At 35.5% G+C, this 13,497-nt stretch overlaps 1 protein-coding gene across 1 annotated transcript; it reads right to left on the reverse strand.

Annotated features, from left to right (window-relative positions):
• Positions 1 to 788: 788 nt before the first annotated feature.
• LOC145778176 (DNA-directed RNA polymerases I, II, and III subunit RPABC1) lies at positions 789 to 12,961 on the reverse strand. Its single transcript, XM_082589611.1, has 4 exons — positions 12,839 to 12,961; positions 3,535 to 3,709; positions 1,630 to 1,826; positions 789 to 1,454 (listed from the first exon to the last, which is right to left on the reverse strand). The coding sequence occupies exons 1-4, from the start codon at positions 12,893 to 12,895 to the stop codon at positions 1,251 to 1,253; spliced, it is 633 nt and encodes a 210-aa protein (XP_082445737.1). The 5' UTR covers positions 12,896 to 12,961; the 3' UTR covers positions 789 to 1,250.
• Positions 12,962 to 13,497: the final 536 nt, after the last annotated feature.

Raw genomic sequence — 13,497 nt, forward strand, 5'->3', positions numbered from 1 at the left:
TGTTTCCAGCACCCTACCACACGTACAGGCGCGGATTTATGGGGGGGAGGCGGGCCCCCCCGAAATTTTGTGAGGAGTTGTTGAAATTGTACGTTTCCCCATCAAATGGTTTGATGTGCTTTAAACAGCTGATATTAGTCCCACGGCGGACTTAACTTATTCCAGGGGGGGGGGGGGGGGGGGGGATGAGAAATAATTTTTTTATTATTATGGTTGAAATTATCCATCGATCAGACTCCGTTATTTTCTTTCATACAACTGCAAATACAATTTAATAGCAACATTTGTTGCTGACTCAGCTGAAACCAACGCTGAATCAAATGACGTCGGTTGAAACAATTTGAAACCTTGAATGGTTGTTTTATAGCCTAGTTTTTAATCTTCATTATAATTCCAATCAATTGCCGTATATGCCTGCAAACATACAAATGTCCAATTGGTTATGGACACTGCATACAGGGTTTTAAACCAGATTTCAAGTTTACTTTGCATGCATAGCAATTTATATTCAAGAAAAATGTATGTTTTAAACTTTCACAATTGATGAAAATGGCTGTTTTAATGTATATTTTATAACATATCGTATAATATGTCGTCGTATTATTGTTCATACCTGTTTTATCTCTTTCTTTTTAATTGATTTTCAAATTTTCTGCCCCCCCCCCCCCGAAAAGAACTCCTAGATCCGCGCCTGCACAATGCACATGTATAACAAGTTTCAATCATATAACCTCCTGTCTATCCAGGTGTTGAACCAGGATTGCACAATGCACATCCATCCAGCTCTAAGTCTTGACTTGTGCAAACGAAATGTTGTCTCGACAACAGCCAGTTTATGAAGTTATGTGTATTTTTAAATGTAAATAAAATTGCAAACCCCACGTCATCCGACAGCCGGCCGCTTAAATGACTTATCGCTCAAAACAGAACAAGAACGTTACAAATATAATCCTTGCATCGCATGCTTGTGATAATAATTTGAAATCTCCAATTTGTGCTTTCTGTTTTGCTGTGTCGTTGATACACTGAAATTTAGTTCATACGGAAATGTGACGTCATTATTGCAATCTGATTCTTTTGATTATAAAACTTTTTTCTTCTAAAACCATGCACGGTAGGCAGTAACACACCACGAATACCAGTGTCTCTTCAAGTGATGCCATAAGGGTAATCTACAAAAGTGATTTGCATCCATTCGGAATCACCGATAACTCCACAGGCTGTAAGAATCGCAAACGGTATCCAATGATTCATTGCACAAGCCTGTATGTTACATATCGCCCAGCAGTTTCACTTGGCCGAACAATCTTCACAACTTGTCCGCGCTTTAGTCCAAAATATCTCGCCACTGGATCACCAGCTTGAATACGAGGCAATTGATGGTCCTTTAGTTTGTATCGTGTTAATAGTTCAGCTTTCTCTTCCGGTGTTAAAACCACATGTTCAGGAACTAGCTGAAATACAAGAATAACAAAATGAAGTTAAAATTATGGCCATTTTTTTCTTACTAAACGTTTATTCACAAAAAATACCATATTCAAAAGCTTAAGACACACAGTTTAAAAGTTTTCCACAATAAAAGTAAACTTCCAGGAAGATCATAATCAACTTAAGTTTGGTGCTATTAACCTCATGTTCTGTGATGTTGATGAGCAATTCTTGTTCGAGAAACTGTTCAAGGATGTACTTCGGAGCCATGTCAAAAAGAGATTGCTTTGCAGAAGGAGTCATGCTCTGTTGGACAACAATCACGGCTCGCTGTATGTTTTCGTCTTGCATTCGCTGGCAATAAGTCTTAATTGTTTTCACGCCAACCTTAGGCTCCTCTGCAAATAAGAAGTTTTTTATTTAGGATTTTAATATTTTTGTGGTATAAATTGGATCCAGCCTCACATTTGGTGCAGATTTGAGCTAATGCACGAGAATCAAGGTAGATAACCCTTGTGTCTAACCTAGAGTGTCATGAATGTCTTCAAAACAGGGAGACATACAACCAAACACTGTTTGAGCACCAGTCCAGAAGTGAGCAGGGTTACCAAATTTATATTATTATTTTTTGAAAAATAATGAAATTTCTAACCCTTTAAAACGTCACAGTGACAGTTTTAAACATCGATTAATTTTACTTGAAAAATTATGCATTAGTTTGAGCGCAACAAGTTAATCTAACTTAATTCCAAAATCTTTGTTTTTATATCCTTTTCCGAGGTACCTGGCAGCCCTTGTAACTTCTGGTTTGGCAATCACTTCTGCACTGTCACTCCGCTGTAACAGTCCAGAAGTTACTGCTATTGCAAGGGGACATGCTGTTTCGAAATTGGTTTGAGAAAGCTTGCAAATAGGTAAAATATTATGCAGTTGAAACTATTTTTTGCATACTATAAGTTATAACTTAATTGGCTTCAGAATAAATTGCAAAACTATGGCTGTTAAAGTGATTGGCAATGTGGAGAAGTTTAACCACTTGTGGATGGATGACGTATATACGCACGCAAGAAAACTTTTGTAAGAAGACAGATGACGCATAACACACATTTTGACTTTTGACAAAAAAACGGACGACGGTGAAACATGCAATTCTTTATTTTATGGGCAACATTATTATGTTTTGCATTGGGGAAACCGCGAAACAGAACATCAATTCAAAAACAAAATTACAGGAAAAATGTTAATTTTCTCTGAAATTAATCCAGTCCCGTAGGCTAAGCGAAATAAAAATAGCTACTGTCCGCAAATGGTTGAAGATTTGCAGACATATTTTGTTCACAGGACGATGTATTATTGAGGACTGAGATCTGTATAGAAAACTGCCATGATTCAAACATTCTAAGTGATGCCTTGTTTCAAACATTTTTTTATTCGAACACAACAATGATTTTTGTCACAAAGTTTTATTTTAACTTATATCGTATTTTTGTTGAAGCTGCTGCAACCATCAAATCTGGCAACCTTCGTTGGGTTCTGGACTGGAGTTCTGGACTGCATATATGCAGTCTGAAAGTTACAGTAACTTCTGGACCACGGTAACTCTTGTACCATTACACCAGACAGATATGCTAGCTAGTTAGTCATGCAACATCTTACGAAACCAGTGAAGTGGTTCTTGAAACAACATAGCCTAGTACGTTTTTAAATATCTACAACACACGAATACAATGGACAATCATGATTTAACATCATTTTTACATAAATTAAAAAACTTTAAGCAATAGATTGAGTTTCCCCTTTAGCAGCATGATGGTTGCTTACTTTAGCAGTCTCAAGCCAAACAAAAGAGCCACATTAAACAATGACTCACTGACTTCAACACCATTCGTCATAGCACATGACTGGGGAACAGTTTTCTGAAAGCTAGTGCAATTCACTATTACCATAGTGAAATCGCAGCACCCGGCTAAAACAGGTCATTAATATCTACATTGTGAAATATAAGACCAGCAGAAAAGGCGATAAGGATCGTGCATGTGATTCAGTTTAAAAATGTAAATTATGTTAGTAGACTAAATCTATCTAGAAAAACCAAACCAACTGTACCTGGAAAAAAGACAAACATTTGGTCTGTGGGGTCATCGTTGTGAGCAACCAGTATTGTGAGGTCTTGTCTACCAGGCTTACGCTCACTTGGTTTATCTCCAAACTCTTCTTTAAACTCATCTAATGACTGATCCAGTTCGTGCTGTGTGACCAGATAGCCCCGATCATGACATAACTAAACAAAGAATACAGTAAATAACTTGTTTATGGATTTCGAGAGTTATCCTATCCAGAAAGGCTACAAAAACTTGGTCTGCCAACCATTGAATACAGAAAACTCTGAGGTGGGTCATTCTATTATAATACAGTCACACTGTGTAACCCATCCTCTCAGAATTTCTTCATTTTTTAATATGTTAGAGCTACTGGGAAAAGATGAAGATTGGCATTTACGCTGTCAAAATCCATCAAGCGGTTTTCAAGATATCGACAGTTACATTTTTGCCACTAGAGGCGCTGTTTTCGCATCACAAAAACAAAAATGGCTTATAATTCTTATTTTATAAGATACAGAAATAATGAAAATATGTATTCTTATAGTTTTTGGGGCAAGGAATTCAAATATGTTATTACATTTGTGAAAAAAGCAAAGGGAAACACTTTATTTTATTGAACAAAAGTTTTGGGGTGCTTCATTTCAATGCCCCATATCTCAAATCTGCAAAAAGGTTTTTTCCCCCAACCAATGCTAAACTGTCAAGAAAAGCTACCTGCTTCATGTGCAGAAGTATGATAAATACGTTTTGTTTCAAACTTCTGCAATTGACAAAAATGTTTCATTGCTACATTCACAATGTTTTCAATCAATAGACTTGAAGTGTAATACATGATCACATTTTATTCTATTTGAATAAGGCACTAATGATGCTCTACAGTAGCAGAGCGAAATGCATATGCCATAAATAGGGCTCTGCTGATTCTCTATGCACTTTTAATAAAAAATACATGATCACACAGCATCTGCAATATGCATTATGATGTCAATCATAGTAAATGCTCTGGAGTGACAAGATATCCAGGCTATCTGTTTTATGTGTAAAAGTAAGATAAATGTAATTTGTTGCAAAATTTTGCAATTGTCATGAAAAAAAAAACAATATTAGACAAAACAACATTTTATGGGTATATACTTCAAAATACACTTCTACACAGTACACACTAGTTAGTGATGCTATCTATGATTTGATATGTAGATTGAATGCAGAGCATACACAAAACTGCAATAAATCAGGATTAAAAACTGCCAGTAATAAGTCAAGGGGAAACCAAAATAATGAGTGCAAGATTTCGCAGGGTTGATCGGTTTAAACCGGGCAGTTTTGACTACCTATTACTGGTTAAAACCCCTTTAGTGTATGAATCAAGTTGCTTTTTAATTGAATTAAAAATATTACCCTCCATCTTTAGTAATGATGTTCAACTATATTTTGTTTTGATCAACAATAACCTAAATGCTGGATTTGGAACAAAAAATATTCAATTTCTCTGTTTATTTTTAATATTTCATCCAGTTGGTATTTTACTTATTGATATCTCAATTGCGTGACTATTTTAGTTATCGAGAAAATTCAAATTCTAAAAATAAGTTTCTGATGAACCAAAAAATGCTTGGTAGAACGATGAACCATTTGCACAGCCAACTGAAGTACAAGAATTTATTCCAACATTGTTTTTTTTTTTATGAAAAATATTTGCCATAAAATTTGTGCAACATTTGCCCTCCCGTTGCGTAGCACATAAGACGTAGCACGACATGTAATTAAGGTAGTAGTCTTAACGCTGTTTGATGTCTTGTTTTTGGCGGTGCTGAAACAAGAGAAAAATCCAAGATAAATATAATCTTTCGTACCAATTTTACAGGCAGCCATCTGTGACTGCCTGACAGGTCGGTATTGGCGGCCATTAATGAAAGTTCAGGCGGCCATGGCCGCAGCTATTTCGAGGCCTGCATATCAAAATGGTCACAACTGCTTTTATATTTCCTAAATAGCCCATAGTCCAGGTAGCCGACCATTCACTACATAAAAATATTATTCTGGGTTTTGACCGGTTTAAACCTAGTTTTCACCAGTTAAAACCAGGTTTAAACCGCTTAGTGGTCAAAACCAGTTTTGACCACTTAGAGATCTACCCTGATTCGATAGTTTAACAAAGATTTCTCGCTAATTAGTACAGTGGCAGCCAACCCTCAAATAAAGAGAGGGCACTCAATGATGATGAATAGAAAATTACAGCTTCCGCTAAGATAAAAACGCAAACTCTGCATCAGTAATTTGATAAACACGTCCAGCTCTGCTGATGCTCGGTGCAGCAACTTTTGATATAACTTTTGTCTTAGGAACATATAAAATATCATGTTTTGGCCATTGAAACGTTTGACGTGGCCCACTGGGATGCATGAACTTGACTAAAAGTTCTTCATCAGCTGCTGTATCATTCAAGATAATACCAATCCACCATGCCTGGTCGTATTTCACTGCAACATACTCCTCAACATTGAAGTTTTCAGTTTGCTGATGGCTATCAAAAAATTTGAAACAACCTGCAAACAAATGATCCTCTGCTGTGAATTTAAACCTGATGCTTGCAATACATTATGAGGAAAACAAATGATAGCTTCTGGTGCCTGGTATTGTGTGGCCTTGTATGTATCTTTTATTTAAAGCCAGTCGAATATCAATGAGCTTTTCTTTGGATAAAAAATAAAAACTGATTGAATGCATCTAGCTGATTTGCAATAACTGTAAGCATCTTTCGCTGTCAGAATTTGACTTTGGCATGGCTGAGCTAAACTTTTGTGGAAAAGTTTTCGCTTAATTGCCCCACCAAGTCCATCACAAGAAGTCTTGTCATGACTTGTAACGAAGAAATTCCAATTTGCAGAAAATCCAAAGACCTGTTGATGATAGGTCAGACTTGAAAAAGTTTTGAAGTTTTTTGTATTGCCCAGCACACCCATTTGAAAAGTACATAGCCTACTCGATGGGTTGAATGAATGGATAGTTTTGTTTCAAATAGTGAGCCAATCCTTCTTGCATTGCAAACACAAAACTTGTATTATGATTCAGGTCATCAGAAAAGAAGGCCATGCTCTGTTGAATATAAGATGAAGTAGATACTGTAGAGTATCATTAGTGCCTTAATTCAAATAGAATAAAATGTGATCATGTATTACACTTCAAGTCTATTGATTGAAAACATTGTGAATGTAGCAATGAAACATTTTTGTCAATTGCAGAAGTTTGAAACAAAACGTATTTATCATACTTCTGCACATGAAGCAGGTAGCTTTTCTTGACAGTTTAGCATTGGTTGGGGGAAAAAATCTTTTTGCAGATTTGAGATATGGGGCATTGAAATGAAGCACCCCAAAACTTTTGTTCAATAAAATAAAGTGTTTCCCTTTGCTTTTTTCACAAATGTAATAACATATTTGAATTCCTTGCCCCAAAAACTATAAGAATACATATTTTCATTATTTCTGTATCTTATAAAATAAGAATTATAAGCCATTTTTGTTTTTGTGATGCGAAAACAGCGCCTCTAGTGGCAAAAATGTAACTGTCGATATCTTGAAAACCGCTGGATGGATTTTGACAGCGTAAATGCCAATCTTCATCTTTTCCCAGTAGCTCTAACATATTAAAAAATGAAGAAATTCTGAGAGGATGGGTTACAAAATTTCAAAATTTTGACTGTATTATAATAGAATGACCCAGGTGACTTCATTGAAACATTCAAATGCGTGGCTTGTATAACATCAATGTCACTCAAGAATTTAAGCACACGTCATTTAACATAATATAATAACATGAAAATAAACTAAAAACTACAAACGTTTTTGACCATACTCATGTTAGCCTTTTTCAGGTAACCAACTGACTGATGTTCTACATTACATCATGTTCCGGAATGGCCCGTTTCGGCGAGTCCTATTCGGAGAGTTCCCTATTCGGAGACAGCCTTTTTTGGAGAGTTCCCTATTCGGAATTTTTTTAAAAATTATCGGGTGCCGTAGCCTAATTATCATTGTCGTTTTTACATCGTTTTAACGTCTCTAAACGTTGAAATCGTGCAGAATAAAATAGAAAATTATCGGGTATCGTAGCCTATTTATCATTGCCGTTTTTACATCGCTTCAACGTCGCTAAACGTTGAAATCGTGCAGAGAAAATAGAAATAAAATGTTTGAACAATTAAATGAAAATTCGTCATGTCAGTTCAGTTGAGTTGTTTTTATTTGTGACTATCATATCAAAACCAATACACGTCAACATAGCAAAGGTCGAGAAAAAGGTAGAAGCGACAAAACGCAAACGTTAAAACGTGCTTGTGACCGAAGTAAGTGATTGGGTTGAAAGAAATTTGGCACGGCCGCAACACCTTCAGAAAAATTTAAGCTATGAAGGGAAAATAAAAAAAAGATGTTACAAAAAAAAAATCATGTTTATGTCTATAAGTTAGTACTTTTGAATTGTTAAAATGATTACCGGTAGTTTGGATCAACAAATGTGTGGCCTACAGCTTGAATTGAAAGAAAATTATCGGGTACCGTAGCCTAGTTATCCCGACCATTAAAAATTTGTTCCAAGAACCCAGTTAGCCTAACAGTTCATTTTTACATTGTAGTTACAGATAACCAAATGTGTGCCCTATCGTTTTAACGTCGCTAAACGTTGAAATACCGTAGCCTAGTTATCCCGACCAGCAGAAATTGCTGTTTCTACATCGTTTTAACGTCGCTAAATGTTGAAATCTTGTAGAAAAGAGAACTTTAGCTGACTAGGATACGCATACTAGGATATTCCACAATATCGTTTCTTTTATAGTTGAAACTATCGAAGCTTTAGATGAGTGGGGTTTAGACCTAACCATTGAGATCTTAAAACTAAAAAGCAAATTAAATTTATTTTTGAACTATTAATGTTTGCTCAGATAAAATTGACATGTATCCTGCGTCGCCTTCTGCATGCAAACTTAGAAGATATTAGAATCCTCAACTATTACAAAATTCTAAATCCAACGACGCCTTCTGTTTATTTACAGTAGAAAATTTTGTATTTTATTCCACAATATTGTTTCTTTTATAATTGAAATTCTCGAAGCTTTAGATGTGTGGGGTTTAGACCTAACCACTGAGATCTTAAATCATATTTATGACACCGGAAAGACCCTAGTGATATGGTACGTTCCATATTCATAACTTTACCAAAAAAAAACGGAGTAAAAGAATGCTCACTCCACAGAACAATTAGCCTTGTGAATCACCTAACAAACATCTTACTCCGAATCATGATGATGAGATTGAGACCAAAACTACAATCGGAAATTTCAACAGCACAGTTTTTATTTGTTCCAGACAAAGGGACCACAAAAAGGAATTTTTACATTAAAAATGATAACAGAGAGATGTATGTCAGATTCTTCTGTTTATTTAGAGAATTTTGTACTTTATTCCACAATATCGTTTCTTTTGCATTCTTGCATTTTATCCAGTGTTTACCTTTGAGTGCCTTCCCAGACGACAAAATCCGTCATTTTTACATTGATTCAACGTCTGCAGACGTTCGAATCTGGGTTTTTTTTTTCGGTCATTTATCGGTCATTGACCAATTTTTTAGCAAAATGTCCGAAAAAAATATAGTCAATTCGGTCAAAATGTCCGAAAAAATATATAGTCAATTCGGTCAAAATGTCAGAAAAAATATGTACGCACGCAAATCGATTTCAGTGATTGCAAAAAAGCTTCTTGCGCCACTCTACGATTTTTTGTCAGTCGGAAATACAAGACGTAGACTTAGTGTTTGAACATTGATCCAATGTCGTATTGTATGTGATAACGTAAATACAGAAGTAACATTTCCCAAACGTGACTGACGTGGTGCTTTCAAGTGTGACGCAATGTTGCGTTGCCTTGGAAAGGTCAAACCGCTTGGTAGAGATTGATTGGTCTGTTCTGTCAATCGGGACATTTTCTCAGCATGTTGCATATATTAATATTATCAATTTTTGAGCTGGTGGTCAACCCTTTTGAAATGTTATTGACTAGACCTCGATAAACAACGAAGTATCCCTTTGTACGTTGATCCAATGTCTCATTGCTTGTGATAAACGCAAACATGAAAATAACACACTCAAAGACTTCAACTTTCTAAAAATGCCACTGTGTTTTCAAATCTTTCCTTCAAATTGTGGAAAAAATTGATCTGTCAGTCGGGAAATTATCCCAGCATATTGCATAATGTTGTTAACTTTGGAGCTGGTGATAACGTCTGTGAAATGTTTGACTCCACATCGATAGATAATGATTTTGTGTGATGATTTTTGCAACGTCGTACTCCATTGAGTAGACGCAAAAAGCCCTACAAAAATATAACTGTTTATAACTTTTTAATGAGCAGGTGGGAAATCATTTCAATTTAGCTGGAATTTTTTCGTTTTTGGTAAGTATTGAGTAGCCTCAGGGGCGAATCCTCAATGGAAGCAAGGGAAGCCTCAAACCCTGTCAAAATTGAAAAAAGAGATGATATTTTTCAGTAAAACGATTTCGTAATTTCTTAACCTGAATACGAATTAAAACAGCTTCCAACTCAGGCCACGACACTGAAGGCGGCCATCGCAAACATGGCCGCGATTAACCTACAAAAACCGATATTTGTCCGCTAGGTCTCGCACATCCGTCAGCCGCATTTGTCCGCCATGAAGTTTCGAGAAAATTTTACGCAAGCGGTCTTGTGAATAAAGTACTTTGCCACTTATAATCACAAAGGATTAGAAAGCAGTCAAAGCACGCATAAATCACAATACACACTGTCTATGCTTGAATTGTTAACATTATTGATTGCGAACCAGGTGACAATTGGCGGAAAGTTTTAACAATAGCTACGAAACGTGGCATGGATTGGCCAAGTTTGGCAGCTATTGCTAATGCTTTGCTGACTTTTAATGCAGAGAACGCAACCGTACAACGTGGATTCAGTTTGCTTTCTCGGTTGCAAACTCCAACAAGAAATCGCTTGCGTTGTTCAACTGCAGATACCAGTGAACTTATGTGTTTGAGGTTAAATGCTGCATCATACAAAACATTCAATTATGACGTGGCATACGCGCACTGGCACAACAACACGAAGCCAGCACGCTACAACATGAGCGGTGAAATTATTGAGGAGTTAATTCACTTTGTAATTGCGAACCATTAGAGCGTAACGTGTTTTTTTATTTGGTCATTCTTACTTGTTTTATTCCTTTCCGTTGTACTGTATTTTTGTTTTGCGTTATTTTTGAACGTGTGCTGGTGTGCAATAAAAGATGTCTGCGGCCGGGTGTTGCAAGGTTGAGTTTCGCTGATGAGCGTTGAAGATACGTTTGTCTGTTCTAACTTTTCTCAGATAAAACACGACAACGTTTCTCAGCGAAACTTAATGTTGTAGCTAGTCAGGAAGTGCAATTTTTTTTTGTATCAGCTACTTAAAAGGAAGTATATTCATCAGAAAAAATTACCGAAATAAATAAAAAATGACCGAATTTTTTCAAGTCATTTCGGACAAATGACCGAAAAGTCTCAGCGAAAAAAAAAACCAGGTTCGAATCAATGTAAAAATGATGACTTTTGTTGTCTGGGTTTGTTCAAAATATGTGCTTTACATCAAAACAACAGTTTTCATGATTAACAATAGGGGTTAATGAGATAAAGTCCCAGCGAAAACGTGTCAACTAAAAAAAGACAGTTGCCAAATAGCGTTTGCCATAAAAGATGAAGTTAAAACCTAAGTGGCAGTTTAGAGTAAACCTATAATTTTTAAGTAATTAATTTTTAAAATTAATAATAATTAATATATAATAATTTTTAAAAAAAATTTCAAAAAATCTCCGAATATGGAACTCTCCGAAAAAGGCTGTCTCCGAATAGGGAACTCTCCGAATCGGACTCGCCGAATAGTAACAGACCCATCATGTTCAGGTATTCAACTGATTGATGTTCTATATAAGATCATGTTCAATTGTTCATATATGTAAAGCAGTGGCTATTTGACCGGCGCCGGTCTTTGAACCTGATACACTATTTGACCGGTCTTGACATCACTATGCAGTCACTTTTTTTCTTTTTCTCTTTCAAAGCAAAAGACGAGGAGCGCGTATATAAGTTCTAAACTAGACAATTTTATTCAACTCGATCCGTGGCGCGTGCGATACTTCGCCGGCTCCTATTCTAGAGGGTATGAGTTCGATACTACCCGGAGGCGTTCTTTTTTTTTTTTTTTAACTAAATTTTGATCCGAAGTGCATTTTTGTAGTCAATTTTTAATTTGAGTTGCATTACATTTACATACCATTACCATTTTTTTAAAAGAAGCATTGTATATATGTAACTAACATGTTGCGAGCAAAAATGTAATGCTTCGTTCGGCAAACACGGTCACATCAATCAATCATTTTATTTTTTTTCATTAACACGTCCGGGACGAAAAAGATACTAACTAGAAAAATCGATATAGACCTACCAGCACGTTAATGAATGGGAAAAGGTGGCAAAACCTTGAAAGGTTTAAAACGTGCCTGAATGAAAAGTTATGTAGTAGGCTATAATATAGATATAGATATATTATATCAGTAGTTAGCACGGCCACAAACGAAAAATTAACCAGAGAAATTCTCAAATTCCAGCAAATTAAAAAAACTCTAACTTTATTACTCACATTTGAAAAGACATAAAAAATTGGGCTGTAGGCAACTCAAATTAAAAATTGACTACAAAAATGCACTTCGGGTCAAAATTTAATTTAAAAAAAAGAAAAAATAACACTTTCGGGTAGTATCGAACTCATTCCCTCTAGAATAGAAGCCAGCGAAGTATCGCACGCGCCACGGATCGAGTTGAATAAAATTGTCTAATTTAGAACTTATATACGCGCTTCTCGTCTTTTGCTTTCAAAGAGAAAAAGAAAAAAGTGCCTGTATAGTGACGTCATGAACGGTCAAATAGTGTTTCAGATTCAAAGACCGGCGCCGGTCAAATAGCCACTGTCTATATGTAAAACATTAGTCAGTTGGTTACTTGAAAAGGGCTAACATGAGTAAGTATGGCCGAAATGTAATTTTTAGTTACATTTTTATGTTATCATTTATATTATGTTAAATGCCGTGTGGTTGTTAGGTTTTATTTTTCTATGGTTCAAGAAAACCACCTCTCTACCAAAATTATATATACAATAGGCTACTGCACAAAATAGGCCACGTAGATATCATAGTCAATAGTCATATGACTGATATCTATCTAACATTTATAAATATTATACGGTCTTGCCTGCATTACAGTTTTACGTATCCTCCATAGTTTGTATGTTTCAGCCTCATCATCCATGTTAAATTGATAGAAAATAACTTTAACTGCAATTTAAATCAATAATTGCTAATCCACTTGTCTAATAAATAAAATTTTATTTGACAAAGTTGCTAATCGACATTCAGTCATTTATTATAAAGGCTACTGCACCACAAAATATTATAAACTTTAAATCAATCAATCAATGTTTTATTTGTCAGTAACAGGAACATTAAACCAAAACTTGTCAACTAAATCTGGGGTCAGCAATTTTTTATGTATGTGAAAAAAAATTGTTTCAACCAACAAAAAGCTGATTTTCACTTATTACAATATACCATACAAGCCAAAATCTCAACAAATTAGTCTAAAGCTGATTTGATAGGCTGTTTTGCTTGTACGGTATTGGAAATTTGGAAATTCAATAAAATTCCTGTTTATTGAGATTGAGGAACGTGAAACATAAAGGTTTTGTTTGAACTAATTTACCGGGAGCCTAAGTAGGCTAAAAATCGTGTAATTCGGGTTCCTCTAAAAATAGTGCCCAGTTAACAGTTATCTCAAACCAAACTCCATGCTAAAACCAAAACTTTCTCTAGGTTTGGAAATGTTGCCAGAAGCTTATTTGAAATTTACATTTT

Source organism: Aplidium turbinatum, chromosome 10 (genome assembly GCF_918807975.1).
Source record: "Aplidium turbinatum chromosome 10, kaAplTurb1.1, whole genome shotgun sequence".
In the NCBI taxonomy this organism is placed as follows: domain Eukaryota; kingdom Metazoa; phylum Chordata; class Ascidiacea; order Aplousobranchia; family Polyclinidae; genus Aplidium; species Aplidium turbinatum.